General features: G+C 37.1%; 1 protein-coding gene across 3 annotated transcripts in view; it reads right to left on the bottom strand.

The window, feature by feature from the left end:
* The window catches only part of ArgRS-m (arginyl-tRNA synthetase, mitochondrial), a 91,466-nt gene that overhangs the window by 45,720 nt on the left and 26,417 nt on the right, over positions 1–19,329 (bottom strand). For all 3 annotated transcript variants that reach the window (XM_089106155.1, XM_089106154.1, XM_089106156.1), the window contains exons 3-4: positions 10,304–11,136; positions 3,831–3,955 (exon numbers count right to left, since the gene is read on the bottom strand). In XM_089106155.1, the coding sequence (XP_088962281.1) occupies positions 3,831–3,955; positions 10,304–11,136 (958 nt within the window). The remainder of the gene's footprint in view (positions 1–3,830; positions 3,956–10,303; positions 11,137–19,329) is intronic.

Genomic DNA, 19,329 nt, shown 5'->3' with positions numbered 1-19,329 from the left:
TTGTTACTCTTTGGAGATTTTTTTTTTGTAGTTTTATTAGAAGATTGAATGCGTTTAATTATGGAACTAGAAATAAGACGGTAAATTGTAATCGAAAAGTGAGAGGAACCACAGTTTGATTTTCATTTGAAATGGCTTGTGTTTCATTTAATTTCTATTCGTTTTAAATTTCTATTTAATCTATAACTTTTTTATAATTTTCAATTAATAGAATTTTCATTTTAATTGACTTATAATTAAACTGAAAACTAAAATTGACTTATAGTTAATTCAAATTGACTAATAATTTAGCCTATATCTTAAACAGGTTTTCATTCGTAAATTTGTAAAATCTACGTTAAAAAACACTACATTACTACGAAAAAACTACGAAGGAAAACAACGTGTTTTCCTTCCAGCTTTACAGCGGTTATTTAGGTTTATTTTCAAGGTATTTATTTAATCTGGCATATTTGTATTTATTTATTATTTTATTCATAAATGATTTAACTGATAAAACAAAACCAGAAACCAGGCCACTGAGGAGTGAAAACCAGAAAACGTTTAAAGTTCAAAATACATAAAATAAAAATACTTTTTGTCCCCCAAACCAATCTTAGGTCTATTCATACCAGAAGACAACATTATTCAATGATTTTGCTTTTGGTAATTTCGAAATTATGTAGTTTTCATGACAGCACCATATTTTCGTCAGAGTTGGCGCTTTGAGCCACCAAAATAAATAAGCAAAACAAATGAGTTAAATCTGACACCACTTTTTGTTCGTAAAAACTGTAGCATTAACAATTTGATGCTTCCCAAAGACAACTACGCCTTTAAAGGAAGGCTGCGCCTTCTTAAGTTCTTTGGCGCCGAACGTTTCTTTTTTTTTTTGCTGATTTTCCACCCACGTTTCTTTTTTGTAATTTGGAAAATTATTGTTATGATTTTTTCCCCAACAAACTACATATAGACATTTTACTCATTAAAAATTGGATCTGTCTCTGTTTCTCTCTCTCTCTCTCTCTCTCTCTCTCTCTCTCTCTCTCTCTCTCTCTCTCTCTCTCTCTCTCTCTCTCTCTCTCTCTCTCTCTCTCTCTCTCTCTCTCTCTCTCTCTCTCTCTCTCTCTCTCTCTCTCTCTCTCTCTCTCTCTCTCTCTCTCTCTCTCTCTCTCTCTCTCTCTTCTCTCTCTCTTTCAGTTTTCCTCCTCCTTAACCTCCTTGAAATCAGGAAAAAATAGTTTGGCATAGCGTATTTACCTTAAGACCTATTTAGCTGATACAATACAATATGACTAGCTTAAACCTTAGTCCAAAATACCCTCTCTCCCGAATTCTCTTTATCAATCAGAGAATTCTCTGGGATTTCATTCTAGTCATACCTATTCCCTTTACTCTAAGATCACTGTTTCAATGGTGACATTCAAAAGATCTTAGAACAATATAGACATAGGATAATATTACATTAGGCGAGCTCCACGTGTCCTTACTTTGTCGGCAGAAAACACATTATGTATGGAAATTCTCAACAGTAGCTGAGATTGGGTTAGAACTCAGAACAATAAAAGAGGAGGATAAAGCTCGATCAAGAGCGGATCCAGGATTTTTGTTCGGGGGGGTTTTACTAATTTTCGACTCGGTTTTCGACTAATTTTACTAAGGTTTTACTAATTTCCACCTAATTTTCGACTCGGTCAAAAAATTCGGGGAAGGGGGGGGGGTCAAACCGGGTACCCCCCCCCCCCCACTGGATACGGCCTTGAGCTCGATATGCCCATTGGAAATCTAAGTCATTGTTAAATTTGATCTAAACACTTTGCAAATCCATTAATATGGATTAATATGGATTAATATAGTCATTCGTTGCTTTACTAGTTGTTCTCTTCTGTATTTTGTCTTTGGTATTTTATGTGAAGAATTTTTTTTTTGAAAACCAAATTAAATTTCACCACACTAAGAGTTCATTAATATGGACCATGAAAGTCCTTTGTTACCTTAGTAGTTTTTTTATCTTATTGTTTTTCCTTTTATTTATAAAAAAAATCAAATTTAATTTCATCATAGTAAAACTTAACTTTACTCCAAAAGCAGTCCATAAATATGGACAATGGGACTCCTCCACTACTTTAGTAGTGATTTTTTTCGCTTTTTTGATAACAAAAATTAGCTCAATTTTACCACCATGAGCGCTCATTAATATGGACCATGGGAGTCCTTCGTTACCTTAGTAGTGTTTTTTCTCTTCTGTTTTTCATTCATAAAAAAAAAAAATCAAATTTAGTTTTACTACAATAAAACTTATTTTTACCACAATGGGAGTCCATTAGTATGGATCAATGGAGTCCTTGGTTAGCTTAGTAGTTGTTTTCTCTTCTCTTTTTTTTCGCTTTTTTTATAATTAAAAATTAGTTCAATTTTACCACCATGAGAGTCCATTAATATGGACCTTTGGAGTTCTTCGTTACCTCAATAGTTGTTTTCTCGTCTGTTTTTTCTTTCGTTTTTAGGGATAAAAAAAAAAATTCGTTTTCAACAACGTAAAGATTGATTTTATCACCAAATAAGTCCATCAATACGGACTACGGGATTCCTTCGTTACCTTAGTAGTGTTTTTCTCTTCTGTTTTTCATTCATAAAAAAAAATCAAATTTAGTTTTACTACAATAAAACTTATTTTTACCACAATGGGAGTCCATTAGTATGGATCAATGGAGTCCTTGGTTAGCTTAGTAGTTGTTTTCTCTTCTCTTTTTTAGCTTTTTTTATAATTAAAAATTAGTTCAATTTTACCACCATGAGAGTCCATTAATATGGACCTTTGGAGTTCTTCGTTACCTCAATAGTTGTTTTCTCGTCTGTTTTTTCTTTCGTTTTTAGGGATAAAAAAAAATTCGTTTTCAACAACGTAAAGATTGATTTTATCACCAAATAAGTCCATCAATACGGACTACGGGATTCCTTCGTTACCTTAGTAGTGTTTTTTCTCTTCTGTTTTTCATTCATAAAAAAAAAAAAAAAAATCAAATTTAGTTTTACTACAATAAAACTTATTTTTACCACAATGGGAGTCTATTAGTATGGATCAATGGAGTCCTTGGTTAGCTTAGTAGTTGTTTTCTCTTCTCTTTTTTTCGCTTTTTTTATAATTAAAAATTAGTTCAATTTTACCACCATGAGAGTCCATTAATATGGACCATTGGAGTTCTTCGTTAAAATCAAATTTAGTTTTACTACAATAAAACTTATTTTTACCACAATGGGAGTCTATTAGTATGGATCAATGGAGTCCTTGGTTAGCTTAGTAGTTGTTTTCTCTTCTCTTTTTTTCGCTTTTTTTATAATTAAAAATTAGTTCAATTTTACAACCATGAGAGTCCATTAATATGGACCATTGGAGTTCTTCGTTACCTCAATAGTTGTTTTCTCGTCTGTTTTTTCTTTCGTTTTTAGGGATAAAAAAAAAAATTCGTTTTCAACAACGTAAAGATTGATTTTATCACCATATAAGTCCATCAATACGGACTACGGGAGTCCTTCGTTACCTTAGTAGTCGTTTTATGTTCTGTTTCATTTTTTTTTTTTTTTTTTTCAGATTCTGTGTCTTAAAGTTTTTTCAAGTTTTTTAAGTCGTCTTTTCAAGTTTAAGTTTTATGCTGTAGAAGCAATATTCAATTGTCACACTTTCGTTTATTCGTTTTTGTATTAATATTTGAATTGAAATAGCCCGCTCGATAACCAAACCCAAAGACATTTTACAAAAAATAAGTACCTATATTTTACTATGGTTCTGTGAATTTTAACTTTTTTTGTAGTGAATAGCTTAGCACAGAGCTGTTATTAATGAGACTTACAGCTAGGATTTTCTCCCAGTTGAAAACGTAGTCTTTCTGACGTCTTTGTTTCAAATCATTCACTAAAACTGCAGATATTCCCAGGACGTCATTGACATAATCTTCGTTCAAGGTTGTCCTCGTTGCTAAAAGAAGAAACGGAAAGTATTTTAGTTCCCAGTTTAACATGTAAAATTTTTTAGTTTAGATCGTACAGCAGATAATCGTAGAAATTTTAAGGAAGGCCCAATAAATTGCGAATCCTAAGATCCAGCGCCCTCTCAAGTGAGAAAACCAATTGGAGGGCACCCAGGTCAGTGGTGCCACACAGGGGAGGGGGCAGAACCCCCTATATTTAAAAAAAACACCTTCTTTTAGGTATTTTCATTAAAAAAAAACTTTTTTGTATATCCAATGAAAAACCGCAAGATTGCCCCTCTCTACATTTTGAAAAATGTATCCTCCCCTCATTACCTCACATTGTCGTGAATTAGTACCCCAGATCCCTTTTGAGATGTCTTATTGCTCGTTATTAAACAAAAAGAAGCATTTTAGCTTTTCAATAAATTATGAGCATTTAAATATAGTATAGCAGATTATCACAAAAATTCGGGGGACAGATTATTCGATCGCTAATTCTGAAATCTAGAATCATTGTTAACTAATAAACCCAATCTGAGGGTAACCAATCACCCTTTAAAAAGCGTGTATTAATGACTCATTACTAACAAAAAAAAAGAAGCGTGAAGCATTTCAGGTTTCAGTAAAATGCTGCCATTTCAACGGTAAGAATCGCCTTTCCAACTCTCCATCGGGCCCAAAATAAAAAGGCGTATCGAGAATTTCCATTATCTTACAGGAAGACGAAAAAACATTTTTTTAGCTTTTAAGGATCGTCGGGCAGCTTTTAAGGATCGTTGAGGTATAAAAGACCGAAATCAGAAAATTTCTCTACGAAATCCTTTCAAAATTCATTCGCAAACGCAACAGCTGCAATTTCTGCAGAAACAACTACGGTAACATTTAGTGGTTTCTATGATACTTTGGGCTACCCATCCAGTTATTGACATTACTTCTCCTTAGAATTACAGGTTAAGATGGTTTGGCTATATTTTATGGACGAAGGATGACTGTTTGCCAGAACTCATGTTTTTGGCTATCCATCTAGGACCAAACAAAAAGCAGAACCTTCTCAAATGGGGTAAGGAAATTTGAACTTCGAGGGAGTGAGTGAAGAGTGAAGCTTAGAAAAGATTCGAGTAGAGGAGGAGCGTCCGTAGCTGTGTTGACCTCAGGCCGCTTGGTGCTACGTAAGGATGACCAATTGGTCAACAGAAATGATTGAACGGAAATTGGAACGTCGAGGGAGTGAGTAAAGAGTGAAGCTTAGAAATATTAGGGTAGAGGAGGAGTGTCCATACCTGTGTTGGCCTCAGGCCGCTTGGTGCTGCATTAGGATGACCACTTGGTCCTGAGAAAGGATTAAAAGTAAATTGGAACTTCGAGGGAGTGAGTAAAGAGTGAAGCTTAGAAACATTAGGGTAGAGGAGGAGTGTCCGTAGCTGTGTTGGCCTCAGGCCGCTTGGTGCTGCATAAGGATGACCACTTGGTCATCAAAAGGGATTGAACGGAAATTGGAACTTCGAGGGAGTGAGTAAAGAGTGAAGCTTAGAAATATTAGGGTAGAGGAGGAGCGTCCATACCTGTGTTAGCCTAACACCTCTCTGGATGTTATTTGTTCAAATATGAGTAAGTATTACAAGTCCCTGCAAGCACTGTCACCAATAGGAGGCAGTTATCACTGGTGTCTTCTTGTTTATCCTTTTTCAGCCACTGGACAGTTTTGTTCTACCTCCATTGGGATTTGCCGTTCTAACAGTCACGCACGACTTTTTTCTTTTGTTTCACGGCTGACCTATGACAGTTGGCAGCACCTAGATATTTCCGATAACCTTGGTGATAAAATGTAGAGTTTTCACAAAAAACTAACTAATTCCAGATCATTATTTTTCCCGGAAAAAAAAATCAGAAAATGCTCCAGTGATAAACCTTACATGAATAATCACATAAAAATATTAATCCGCACGAAAATAAGCTTATTTAAGAGGGGTAATTTAGCTGAAGCAAATAAGTTAAGAAAGGAATTAAAAAGTCAAATTAGAAAATCTGCCCGAGCCTATTATAAAAATAAAATTAAATACTTGTGCCATGATAAACCAAAGAACTGGTACTCCGAAATTAAAAAAATTACCGGCAAGAGTCAAGAACAACTAAATTTTAATATAAATGAACCTCCAAAGACCACAGCTAATAACCTCAATAAGTTTCTGGCTTCTATTGTCCAGAGTCTCCCACCACTATCTTACGCATTTCCACATATTCCTGTTCCTTTTTCACTCCCACATATTTCTCCACTTGATCTTGTAAAAAAAATTGAAAAACTAAAACGATCAAGCATTTGCCCTTTAGATATACCTGTTCCTCTGATTAAAGCTTTCAGTGATTACCTCTCAAAACCCCTATCCATCCTGTTTAGTGAAATTACCGAATCTGGACAGTTCCCTCAATATTGGAAACAAGGCTTTTTTACCCCAATCAAAAAGAAAAATGGGAAGCCTGGCTTTGATGGCATTCGTCCTATTACCCTCACCTCAACTTTTTCAAAATTGTAGGAAAGTTTTCTCGCAGACTGGCTTAAGATGAAAGTCCTCCCCCTCATTTATCTTAGACAGTTTGGTAATTTCAAATCCACGTCAACCTCTCATTACCTGATCCATCTTGTTGATACCATGGGTAAATTACTTGAAAAACCTAACAGTTGACTTAATCTAATTTCTATTGATCTTCAAAAAGCTTTCGATTTGATAAGCCACAATTTACTCATAGATAAACTTATAAATGGATTCCACATTGAAACTTTCCTTGTTGAGCTCGTTGCCTCTTTTCTTTCTAATAGATCTCAAGCAGTTAAATATCTAAATTGTTTCTCAGATCATCTCCCAATATTTAATGGCCTTCCTCAGGGGACTATTCTAGGCCCTCTGCTTTTTTCTCTTATGATTAACACCCTTTCAACCCTTAATGACAATAGATGGAAATTTGTCGATGACTTGACAGTTTTAGAGATATGTCATAAAAACATCTTTAGCAGCCCAATGGGCATACTCCAAGATATTGCCTGTGAGGCCTCGTCCCTTGACATGACAGTTAACCCTTCCAAATACGCAATACTCTTAGTAACTTTCCTTAAGTATTCCCTCCCCTTTTTCTTGCTTCTATTCCTCCTGAAACCTCTGTCACATCACTTAAACTCCTTGGTGTTACAATTTATTCCAATTTGAAATGGGATTTCTATATAAATAATATCCTTCGACAAGCAAACTCCTCGCTTTCCCTCCTTAAGTTTTTAAATAAATTCAGTTGCCCCCAATCACATTTACTACAAGTATACATTTCTTTTGTGCGTCCCATATTAGAGTACGCTTGTCCTGTGTGGCACCCTGTACTCTCTAATGAAGCAACACAAAAGATTGAAAATGTCCAAAAGAGAGCTCTAAGAATCATTTTTATAGAGGGCAAGATACCGTATTTGCATTTATTAAATATTTGAAAACTAGAGACCCTCAAGAGACGAAGAGATAATTTTTTCCTCCGTTTTGGTAAGTTGCCACTTTTGGGCCCCTGTAATGCTAACCTTTTCCCTGTTTACCTTGTACTTGATAGAAATTGTCCTCCACAAACTGTGTCCCAGGCTATCCCAACCTTATCTCCCCTTCTTTGTACTACCTTGCGGTATAAGAAATCTTTTATCCCTTTTTTTACTGATATAATAAATAGGGGTTAATTTGTACATAAATTTTGTCTTTTCTCTTATATAATAAAAGAAACAGCTCGTTTTTCTTTTTACTCTTTTTTTATTCCCTATCCCCTTTTTATGTTGTTTTTTAAACATTTGTTAATATGTATATTATTTATTTTTTCAGTTTTATCATTTCTTATCTTTTTAACTAATTGCCATTTTGCAGTTTTAATAGAAGTGACATAGGAATCATATAGCATTCCGATATTTAATTATTTATTTATTTTTTATTTTTTTGCATTGGTTGCCAATTTTTTAGTTGTTGTGCTTTTGTTATGAATTTCTTGCTTGTTTTTTTTTATGGACTTCGAAATTCGAATTCGGCCCTTCAGGGCTTGTGATAGTAATTTCTCGAAATAAATAAATATATCTAATATCTAAAAAGCCACTTACTGCTGCATAAGAAAGGTGGACCTCTTAGTCATGAGAAATTATTTGAAGGAAATGGGAACTTTGAGTGAGTGAATAAAGATTGGCGCTTTGAACAGATTAGGGTAGAGGAGGAACGTCCGCACCTGTGTTAGCCTCAGGCCGTTTGGTGCTGCATTAGGATGACCACATGGTCATGACAAAGGATTGAAAGGAAATTGGAACTTCAAGGGAATGAGTAAAGAGTGAGGCTTAGAAATATTAGGGTAGAGGAGGAGCGTCCGTACCTGTGTTGGCCTCAGGTCGCTTGGTCCAGCATAAGGATGACCACTTGGTCATCAGAAAGGATTGAACGGACATTGGAACTTCGAGGGAGTGAGTAAAGAGTGAAGCTTAGAAATATTAGGGTAGAGGAGGAGCGTCCTTAGCTGTGTTGGCCTCAGGTCGCTTGGTGCTGCATAAGGATGACCACTTGGTCATCAGAAAGGAATGAAAGGAAATTGGAACTTCGAGGGAGTGAGTAAAGAGTGAAGCTTGAAAAAGATTAGGGTAGAGGAGAAACGTCCAAAGCTGTATTGGCCTCAAGCCGCTTACTGCTGAATAAGAAAGGGTGACCGTTTAGTCATGAGAAAGTATTTGAAGGAAATGGGAACTTCGAGTGAGTGAATAAAGATTCAAGCTTTGAACAGATTAGGGTAGAGGAGGAGCGTCAGTACCTGTTATGGCCTCAGGCCGCTTGGTGCTGCATTAGGATGGCCACTTGGTCATGAGAAAGGACTAAAAGGAAATTGGAACTTCGAGGGAGTGAGGCTTAGAAATATTAGGGCAGAGGAGGAACGTCCGTAGCTGTGTTGGCCTCAGACCACTTAGTGATTCATAAGGATGACCACTTGGTTAACAGAAAGGATTGAACGGAAATTGGACCGTCGAGGGAGTGAGTAAAGAATGAAGCTTAGAAATACTAGGGTAGAGAAGGAGTGTCCATACCTGTGTTGGCCTCAGGCCACTTGGTGCTGTATTAGGATGACCACTTGGTCCTGAGAAAGGATTAAAAGGAAATTGGAACTTCGAGGAAGTGAGTAAAGAGTGAAGCTTAGAAACATTAGGGTAGAGGAGGAGCGTCCGTAGCTGTGTTGGCCTCAGGCCGCTTGGTGCTGCTTAAGGATGACCACTTGGTCATCAAAAGGGATTGAACGGAAATTGGAACTTCGAGGGAGTGAGTAAAGAGTGAAGCTTAGAAATATTAGGGTAGAGGAGGAGCGTCCGTACCTGTGTTGGCCTCAGGCCGCTTGGTGCTGCATTAGGATGACCACTTGGTCATGAGAAAGGATTGAAAGGAAATTGGAACTTCGAGGGAGGGAGTAAAGAGTGAAGTATGGAAAAGATTAGGGTAGAGGAGAAACGTCCAAAGCTGCATTGGCTTCAAGCCGCTTACTGCTGCATAAGAAAGGGTGACGGCTTAGTCATGAGAAAGTATTTGAAAGAAATGGGAACTTCGAGTGAGTGAATAAAGATTGAAGCTTTGAACAGATTCTCCGGGTGGATTTTCCGCAGAGGGGGGGGGGGTATTTTCCACGGAAGGGGGGGGGTAAACGCCTAGAACCCTTGTTTCTATACATATAGAAAAATACATATAGTAAAATAACATATAGAAATAATTTACATATAGAAAAATAAGCATAATTTATAAGAACTAGAAAAGGAGAAGGGATAGAAATAGGAGCTTGAAAACACCTTCCCTGGACATAATCACAGACCTGACTCCATCTGTTTCCTGAAAGTTTCATTCTCCCATTGCAACTATTTTCCAAAATAAGGAAAAGCTCCTCATCTAAAACTTCACCATATTTTGAGTTGCCTTATTAACGTTGCATAGTGTTACACGACTTCAAGGAAATTAAGGCCCGTACCCCCCCCCCCAAAAAAAAAAACAGAAAATTTATCATTTCCCGAGAGGCGCAGCTGGGGTCTTGAGCACCCAGTTACTACGTTGGTTCTCTCACAATACCCCCCTCCCCCAAGATAACAGTATTGACGATAAAACTTCAGTTTGGTACCCTGCCTTCGCTCAGAGGCTACGTCCAGGGAAAACCATTTCTCTCCCCTCCCCCCTAGCTACAACATCGTTCCCCTTATTTTAATTTATTTTTCAGTAATTCGCCTACTTTTGGTGATTTTACATGTCCGCTCCTCCTAAAAATAACAGTTGCATACATGGGTGTTAGCGACCCCAGAAAAAAGATAGATAAAAATTAAATTTTCTTACTAACAGAACGCCTTCTTTGTTGAGCCATCCTCTCTTTCGCCTCATCCAAAACATCGTCTAAAAACACGACACTACCCTTCCTTGTGCTCATGCCTTGTATCCGACCAAATTTGACATGCTTCATACATGCAGCACCCTCCATCTTCACATCCTTCATTATACTAAATAAAGCTTGAAAATGGTCAGACTGTGCATTGTCAACTACGTATAAAAAGCGTTCAGCTTGAAAACGTTCTCTTCTATCTAAAGCTGCTGCAATATCACGCGTTAAGTACAACGTCGTTCCGTCACTCTTCACAAGCGTTATTGGGTGTTCTTTGACCTTATAAATGAGCTTTCCTTCAGGCGAAGGTGTTAATAATCCTTTTGAAGTCAACAAATCAACAACTGACTGTATTTGTTTACGTCCGTACATTGACTCCCAGTCATAAACATCAAAGTTAATATTAAGTCGGGCATAAATTCTTTGAAGTTCCGCCACTGTATAATCTTTTATAATAGACCAATCTTTCACTGTCTTTTCATCTCCATTCTCTAGAAGGCAAAATTTTTCCAAAGATTTTTCCATAAATATTGGATCCTCTTTAGCCTGCATATTACCCTTCACATAAATTTCGAATAACTTTCGTATTGGGGAGGATTGAATATCCTCAAATGGGATCCATTTCTGATCCAAGCCGTGTTTAAGTATACCAAATTGGGTTCCCCAATCCCCCAAATAGTTTAATCCGACTGTCTGATGGCCCACTGTCTCCAGTAGTTTCTTTAAAAAATTGCCAATTATTGAAGATCTGAGATGGCCCACGTGAAAAGGTTTTGCGATATTGGGTGAGCTACGAATAAAAACTGTCAAAATCTTAAAGAAAACGGACGTTAAAAGTAATAAAGAACAGACAACAGGAAAAGAATTAAACCAAACTCACAAAAAGGAAATAAAGGCAAGGAAGTAAAGTAAAAAATTCAGGGTTCAAACTCCACGACCAAACCAAACCCCTTCATTAGAAGGGAGAAAAATGAGTGTAGTAATTAAAGATGCATTAGCTTGATTTCTATAGAAGCAAATTACTTAGCAAGATGATAATCATTAGGCTAAGAGATCCTGTAGATAAAGTTTAACGCGAAAAACAATGTGGTTTTATGAACAGAAGAGGGACAGTGTTGACCAAACTTTAATCTTAGACTAATAATTGAGAAGTGTGCGCAGGGAAGCAGATTAGGGGGGAGAGGCAAGTACTCCAGGAAATTTTTTGTCTCCACCCCCCTATTAAGTTAAAGAAAAAGATTATTAGCGATTATAATGAAAATCCAAATATAACGAAATTGTCCTCTAGATGTTGAAAAACATTTTTTGTATTTTCATTAAAATATTTAAAATCGCTTCCCCTCGCCTCTACATGTCTTGTCCCTTACATGAACTAAGAATAATAAAAACTGTAAAAATCTTAAAGAACAGGGAGCTTAAAAGTACTAAAAAGTATATAAAAGGTAAAAGACCAGTAGCCAAAACACAAACAACAATGGAAAGAATTAAAGGCTAAGGGCAAAGAGATGAGGTGAAAAATTCAAGATTAAAATCCGACGACAAAATCCACCCCCTCAATTAAAAGGGGGATAATAGTGAGCGTAGCAATTACCTTGATTCTTTAAAAAGCAAGTTACTTAGCATGATGATACTCTTTAGGATAAGACAAGGTAGGATAAGACAAGGTTTAAAGACAAGATAGATAAGGTTTAACACGAAAAACAGTGTGATTTATGAACAGAAGAGGAATAGTGTTGACCAAATTTTCACTCTTAGATTAATACGCAGAGAAGCCAATTAGGGGGGAGGGTGGAGTATATGGCAAATTACCTGCTCGTTGAGAGTACACTATCGCACGATTAGTAGTTGGTGGACCAATCTTCCAACACAAGCACATCCACAAACAGTCATGAATCTCACCGGACAGGAGAACTCGGAATCAAATTGACCATTTCCTAATTCGTAGGAGGTGAAAGACATGTCTTCTTGATGTCCGAACCCAAAGTGGAGCACACACGGGTTCTGAAAATATGCTGATGGTGGCAAAGATACAGATAAAGTTAATAGCAGTCAAACTAAAATCGGAGAAGGTGGCTGTCAAACCGTTTGATGTAGAAAAACTAAAAGATCGCTCCATCCGCCGGGAGTTTTTGTCACTGAAGAACCGTTTCCAAGCTCTCGAGAATGAAGACATTGCGGCTCACTCTCCCGAAGAATTTTGGACAGCCATCAAAGGGACATACCAAGAGGTCATGAAAGAAAATCTGGGCTTTATGCGGAAGCTAAAAGAAACCTGGATCTCAAACAAGACTAGGGAGCTGATTGATGAACGTAAAACAGCAAAACACCTTCAGCTAACAACCCTCATCGCAAACGGGAACCTCTATAAGCAGATTGATAAACAAGGGAAGGGAAGTTCAAGACGATTAAGGCGGCGCTTCCTCAAAAATAAAGCGATTTTAGACAAGGAAGCCGGAGGAAAAGAAGGCTCTAGAACAGGGGTGGCCAACCCGCGGCCCACCGTAAACATTTTTGCAGCCCACGAGATTCATCACACTTTTATATTTTGCGCCCTCATGATCATCACAGATGAACATCACAGATTCGATGTTTCACTCTCAACAATGTTTATTTATCAATGTATATAGCCCAAGTATTATCGATGTATCATATTATGCAAGTAGAGTTACAAAAACAGTGAATTACATTCGATCACATGCACTTGAACATTGACAATTTAAGGATTTTCTGAAAGAATTAAATTCTGAATACGCTGACGTTGTGTACTTCAGTCGAGGCAGATGGTGAAGTCGTGGAAGATATTTACAGCGATTTTATCAGTTACGAGGAGAAATTGATTTTTTTATGAATGACAAACAAAGGTCTGTCCCAGAAGTCAACAAAGGTCTGTGAATGACAAACAAAGGTCTGTCCAGATTAGTGGTTATTGGATACATGCTTTTTAGTGGCTATTGTCAACAAACTCAGTGAATTGAATATATCATTGCAAGGAAAAGATAACTTCACAGACGATACATTTAATCACATCAGAGCATTTCAGAAGAAATTGCTGTTATTAGAATCACAATGGAAAATCAATAATACTCATCACTTTCCAATGTTGAAAGAATTTAAGAAATCAAAATGTAACAATTATATCAAATATGCGACAGAAACAAGAAAACTTACAGATGCTTTTCAGAGCCGATTCAATAATTTAGAGTTGAAAAAAAAAGCATTTTTTAAATACATTCATCTCCTTTTCATGTTGAAATTGAGTCTGTCCCAGAATATCTCCAAATTGATCTGATTAACATACAGAGCAATAATAAATTAAAACGCATGCTTAAAAATTCAGAATCAAAAATAGATTTTTTTTTTACATTTACGTCACAAAAAAAATATCCAATTCAAGAAAATTGGCACAAAAGGTTGATAGCACTTTTGGTAAGCAACTTACACCTGCGAATCGTTTTTTTTCAAAAATGGAATTGACCAACACAAAACAGCTCAAATATAACGGACGCTAACTTTCAACACCAATTACGATGTGCAAATACCCAAACTGAGATCGCCTTGCAAAAGCTAAGTGAAAAAGTGGAGAAGTAAATATCGCACTAATGAAATAAATATTTTTCTATAATTTTATTTTTTATTTCGTTATTTTTTTTATTTTTAGTATTATATATTTGTTACAAGGTGTATTTAGTATCATTATTATTATTATATTATCTATGTTTATATGTAAAATTAATAGTAAACACAATTAATAGAAATTCATTATTTTTCAATTTGTCGCTCCAAGAAATATCTATAATAGGTTTGATCTAATACGGGTATATATAAATTTATATGCGGCCCACAAAATAGAGAAGCACTTCTAAAGTAACCTACAAAATCATTTAGGATGACCACCTCTGACCTAGAACCTTGTACATGATCACAAATGAAATCCTAAGAAAACCGCGTCGTCTACAGCCCCAGGTCAAATATGAGCAGAACAATGTATTATCAGATCCTGAAAAGGTGGAGTAGAGGTGGGTTTCCCCTCCTACTTAACACACCGAGCCCCAGTTGACCGAGAAAAAATACCTGACACTCCATTCTTGAACCTAAACATCGGTACTGATTCTCCTAGTAAGTTTGAGATAAAAACGCTTGAAAACCAGAAGAGCTCTAGGAATAGATGGCATTCGAGAAGAAATAATTAAAGCTTCTGTCCGGACATGCCTGACAATGAGGACGTGTCACAGTCACAAAACTAGACAGATTTAGTAGAGCATTGGATCACCATTTACGTGAAGAAAACACGAATTTCACCCCAAAAGGTCATGCACGGACCTTATATTTGTCCTCAGAACACTCTTTGAAGAATCAAACGAATGGAATAAAACGCAGTATTTATTATTTATCGGCTTTGAGAAGGCGTCAGATTCGATCTACACAGAAAGTCTCTGGGATATCCTAAGGTTCTACGGATTACCATAAAAGATGATAAAGATGATTATTACTTATTACGCTGACACCGAATGTTTGATCAAGACAGGAATGAGCGAGACTATATTCTTCAAAACCATCTAGATTCTTCAGACAACGGTGCGTCCTGTCCCCGATTTTGTTTGCGATTAATTAAAAAAGACTTTTTCCACAAAATGAATTTTTCAAAAAAAGGTAAAGAACTCTATTAAACAAAAAATGAACAAAAATACAATCAAATAATCTACCAAGCGTACAACTACCACAAATCAGTATTAATAAATAAATGAAACCCAAAACGAACAGAAAAAAAATAACAGAATCAAACACAAAACGAGCAGAAATTAATATGAATAGGGTTCAAAACCCCTATGCTTTCTATAAGCAAGAATACAATTTGTACTTTACTAAAAAAAAACTCAAATGAATGTGCATTGTCAGTTTAATAGACATATGCTGATATTTACTCCAAAAAATCTTTCTTAAAGTTATAAAAGTGAAAACATTTAAAATAGTTTAATTCGATAATATATTATGCCCCCAGGACATAGCTTACAACCCAGGTCCTGAAGGTTGTGGGGGGGAGGGTTGTCATCTTCAAAGACCTAATTTCTAGAACTTCAAACTACGTTGAAAAAAATGGCTATCTCAAAATTTTGGATTGGACGTGTTTGGGGAAATGGTGGGCGTGAAAGGGGGTTAGTTGCCCTTCAATCACTTTCGACTATTAAAAAGGGCACTAGCCCTTTCAATTTCCAATCGAATGAGCCCTCTTTGAAGTTTTTAGAACAACACTCTATAAAATCTATTATGCCCCAAGGGCATAACAGAGCCCTTATCCCGAGGGCTGTGAGGGGGTTGTCATCCTCAAAGACATAATTTCCAGAACTTTCACCTACGTTGAACAAAATGGCTTTCTCAAGATTTTGATTGGATGTGTTTGGGGAAATGATGGGCGTGAGAGGGGGGTTAGTTACCCTCCAATCACTTTCGAATATTAAAAAGGGCACTAGCTCTTTCAATTTCCAGTCGAATGAACCCTTTTAGGAGTTTCTACGACATCGCTTTCTATAAAATCCTTATATGCACCCAGGGCAAAACTCAACCCTTGCCTTGAGGGCTGTGAGGGGACTGTCATCCTCAAAGACATAATTTCCAGACCTTTCAACTACGTTGAACAAAATGGCTATCTTAAAATTTTAATTTGGATGAGTTTGGGGAAATGGTGGTCAGGAGAGGGGGGTTTGTTACCCTCCAATCACTTTCGACTATTAAAAAGAGCACTAGCTCTTTCAGTTTCCAATTGAATTAGCCTTTTTTGAAGTTTCTACGACAACACTTAAAACCTTATATGCCCCCAAGGCATAACTTACAACCACCTGCCCTGAGGGCTGTGAGAGGAGTATCATCCTCAAAGACATAATTTCCGGACCTTTTAACTACGTTGAACAAAATGGCTATCTCAAAATTTTAATTGGATGCGTTTGGAGAAATGGTGGGCGTGAAAGGGGGGTTTGTTGCCCTCCGATCACTTTCGACTATTAAAAAGGGCACTAGCCCTTTCAATTTTCAATTGAATGAGCCCTTAAAGTTTCTGCGACTAAGCTTTCTATAACAACCTTATATGCCCCCAGGGCATAACTTACAACCCTTACCCTGAGGGCTGTGGGGGGATTGTCATCCTCAAAGACGTGATTTCCGGACCTTTAAACTACGTCGAACAAAATGGCTATCTCAAAATTTTGATTAGATTTGTTTTGGAAAATGGTGGGCGTGGAAGGGGTGTTAGTTGCCCTTCATTCCCTTTCGACTATTAAAAAGGGCACAAGCCCTTCCAATTTCTAATCGAATGAGTCCTTTTCGAAGTTTCTACGACAACTGATACGAAGTGGCCTGGTCTAAACAAAAAAAAAAAAAAAAACAATAATATTGTAGAGTAGTAAATATCGTTTGATATCGTAGCGGAGAGAGAAACGTTTAGGACTGGTTGTCAATGTCGGGAAGACGAAGAGCATGTCTATAACGAACTCCCTGCTTATCCTGATATACAACCTAAGAACAGTAGCACAGATCTCCGAGTTTGATTACCATGGGAGAAAGATTAATTGAGAAGTAAATACAACGACTGAGATTAAATGTAAAATAGGACAAACTGTCTCTGCTTTCAAGAGGCTCAGACATGTTTGGAAAAATGGAAAATACTCGCTAAAACTCAAGCTTAGACTACTTAACAGTGATGTTATATCTATATTGTTATATTCAAGCGAACGTTGGAACAAGAAGCGCATACAGGCTTTCGAGTATAAATGCCTTAGAAGTATTCTTAAGATTCACTGGCAACAGAAAGTCAATAACAAGGAAATTCGTCAGACACTTGTCGCGGATATTCTTCGCAAAAACCCTAGTCCTATCTTGTACACGTGCTGGGGATGGACGAACGTCGTCTCCCTAGCATAGCACACAACTGGAAATTTAACGGTAGGCATAGAAGAGGTCGTCAAAAGACTCAGCGCAGAACACTAAACCGGGATCGGAAGATGACTGAAACCTCACTGACACCTGAATGGGAGGATATCATCGCAGCGTCATCCGTGCGTGATGAATGAAGAGGCTTCGTCGAAGCCCTATGCACCACAGATGGCACTGGAGGAGCAAAGGTCTAAGATGGAGGAAATGGAGGCAATTTCCTGCAAAAATTTCTGAGACTTGGTGGTTCAGTCCTCGAAAGACTGTCCTAAATGTTTTCCTTAAGAATTATCTGAGAAATTCTATGTATTCTTTTTACTTAGTCATGGACATTTGGGAGGAGCGTGCGCAGGTGTCTTGGCTTCAGGCGGCTTGTTGCTATATTGAGTTTTTAGTTGAGTTTTATTAGTTGAGTTGATTTTTTTTAGTTTAGTTAGTTGAGTTTTTAGTTGAGTTGAATTTATTATTGGGTTTCTACCACAACACATTGTATAAATGTTTCTATTCTAAATTATAAATTATTAGATTATTAGAATTTTATTATTAGAATTTCTAAATTATAAATTTTTGAAGTTTCTACGACAACGCATTGTATAGAAATCTTATATGCCCCCAGAGCATAACTTACAACCTTAGCCCTGAGGGCTGTAGGGTGGGGGGGGGGCGTCATACTCAAAAGAATAATTTTCAGACCCTTCAACTATGTTCAACAAAATGGTTATATCAAAATGTTGATCGGAAGTGTTTGGGGAAATGATGGGCGTGGGGGCATTCACCCTCCAATCACTTCTGACTATTAATAAGGGCGCTAGCCCTCTAAATTCCCAGTTGCAGGAGATGTTTTTGAAGTTTCTATGACAAGGCTTTCTATAAAAAAAAACTTTATAAGCCCCCAGGGCAAAGCTTACATTCATTGCCATGAGGGCTGTGGGGGTTCTTTGTTCTTAAAAATGTAATTTTTGGACCGTTAAACTTCGTCGAACAAAATGGCTCTCTCAAAATATGGATGGAATGTGTACGGGAAAATGGTGGGCGTGAGAGGGGGTTAGTTGCCCTCCAATCACTTTCGACTATTAAAAAGGGCACTAGCCCTTTCAATTTCCAATCGAATGAGCCCTTATTGAGGTTTCTATGACAACGATTTCTATAAAAACCTTATATACCCCAAGTGCATAACTTACAACCCTTGCCTTGAGGGGTGTGGGGGTTTGTCATCCTCAAAGACCTAATTTGCAGAACTTTCAACTACGTTAAACAAAATGCCTATCTCAAAATTATGATCGAGTGTGTTTGGGAAAATGGTGGGCGTGAGAGGGGGTTAGCTGACCTCAAATTACTTTCGACTATTAAATAGAGCACTAGCCATTTCAATTTCCAATCAAAGGAGCCCTTCTTGAATTTTTTATTACAACTCATTCTATAAAAACCTTCAATGACCCTAAGATATAACTTGTGTCTCTCGCCCTTAGGGTTCCGAGGGGGTTGTCATCCTTAAAAACCTAATTTCCAAAACTTTCAACTGTGTTGAACAAAATGGCTATCTCAAAATTTTGATTGGATGGATATCAAAATTTGATTGGATATCTCAAAAATTTAGTTGCATGTGTTTGGGGAAATGGTGGGCGTGAGAGAGGGGTTAGTTGCCTTCCAATCACTTTCAACTATTAAAAAGGGCACTAGCCATTTCAATTTCCCATTGAATGAGCTCTTTTGAAGTTTTTACGAAAACACCTTCTATAAGAACCTTATATGCCCCCAGGGCATAGCTTACAGCCCTCGCCCCTAAGGCTGTGGGGGGTTTGTCATCCTCAATGACCTAATTTCCAGAACTTTCAACTACGTTGAACAAAATGGCTATCTCAAAATTTTGATTGGATGTGTTTAAGGAAATGGTGGGCGTGAGAGGGGGGTTATTTGCCCTCAAATCACTTTCGATTATTAAATAGGGCACCAGCCCTTTGAATTTCCAATTGAATGAGCCCATTTTGAAGTTTCTACGACAACACTTTCAACGAAGGCTATACATGCCCCCAGAGCAAAAAATACAACCCTAGCCTTCAGG

The sequence above is a fragment of the Artemia sp. Qi Xiang Cuo genome, chromosome 20, assembly GCF_049724085.1.
Source record: "Artemia sp. Qi Xiang Cuo chromosome 20, ASM4972408v1, whole genome shotgun sequence".
Classification (NCBI taxonomy): domain Eukaryota; kingdom Metazoa; phylum Arthropoda; class Branchiopoda; order Anostraca; family Artemiidae; genus Artemia; species Artemia sp. Qi Xiang Cuo.
Note: the sequence above shows the minus strand (reverse complement) of the source record. Positions and strands in the feature narration are given on the sequence as shown.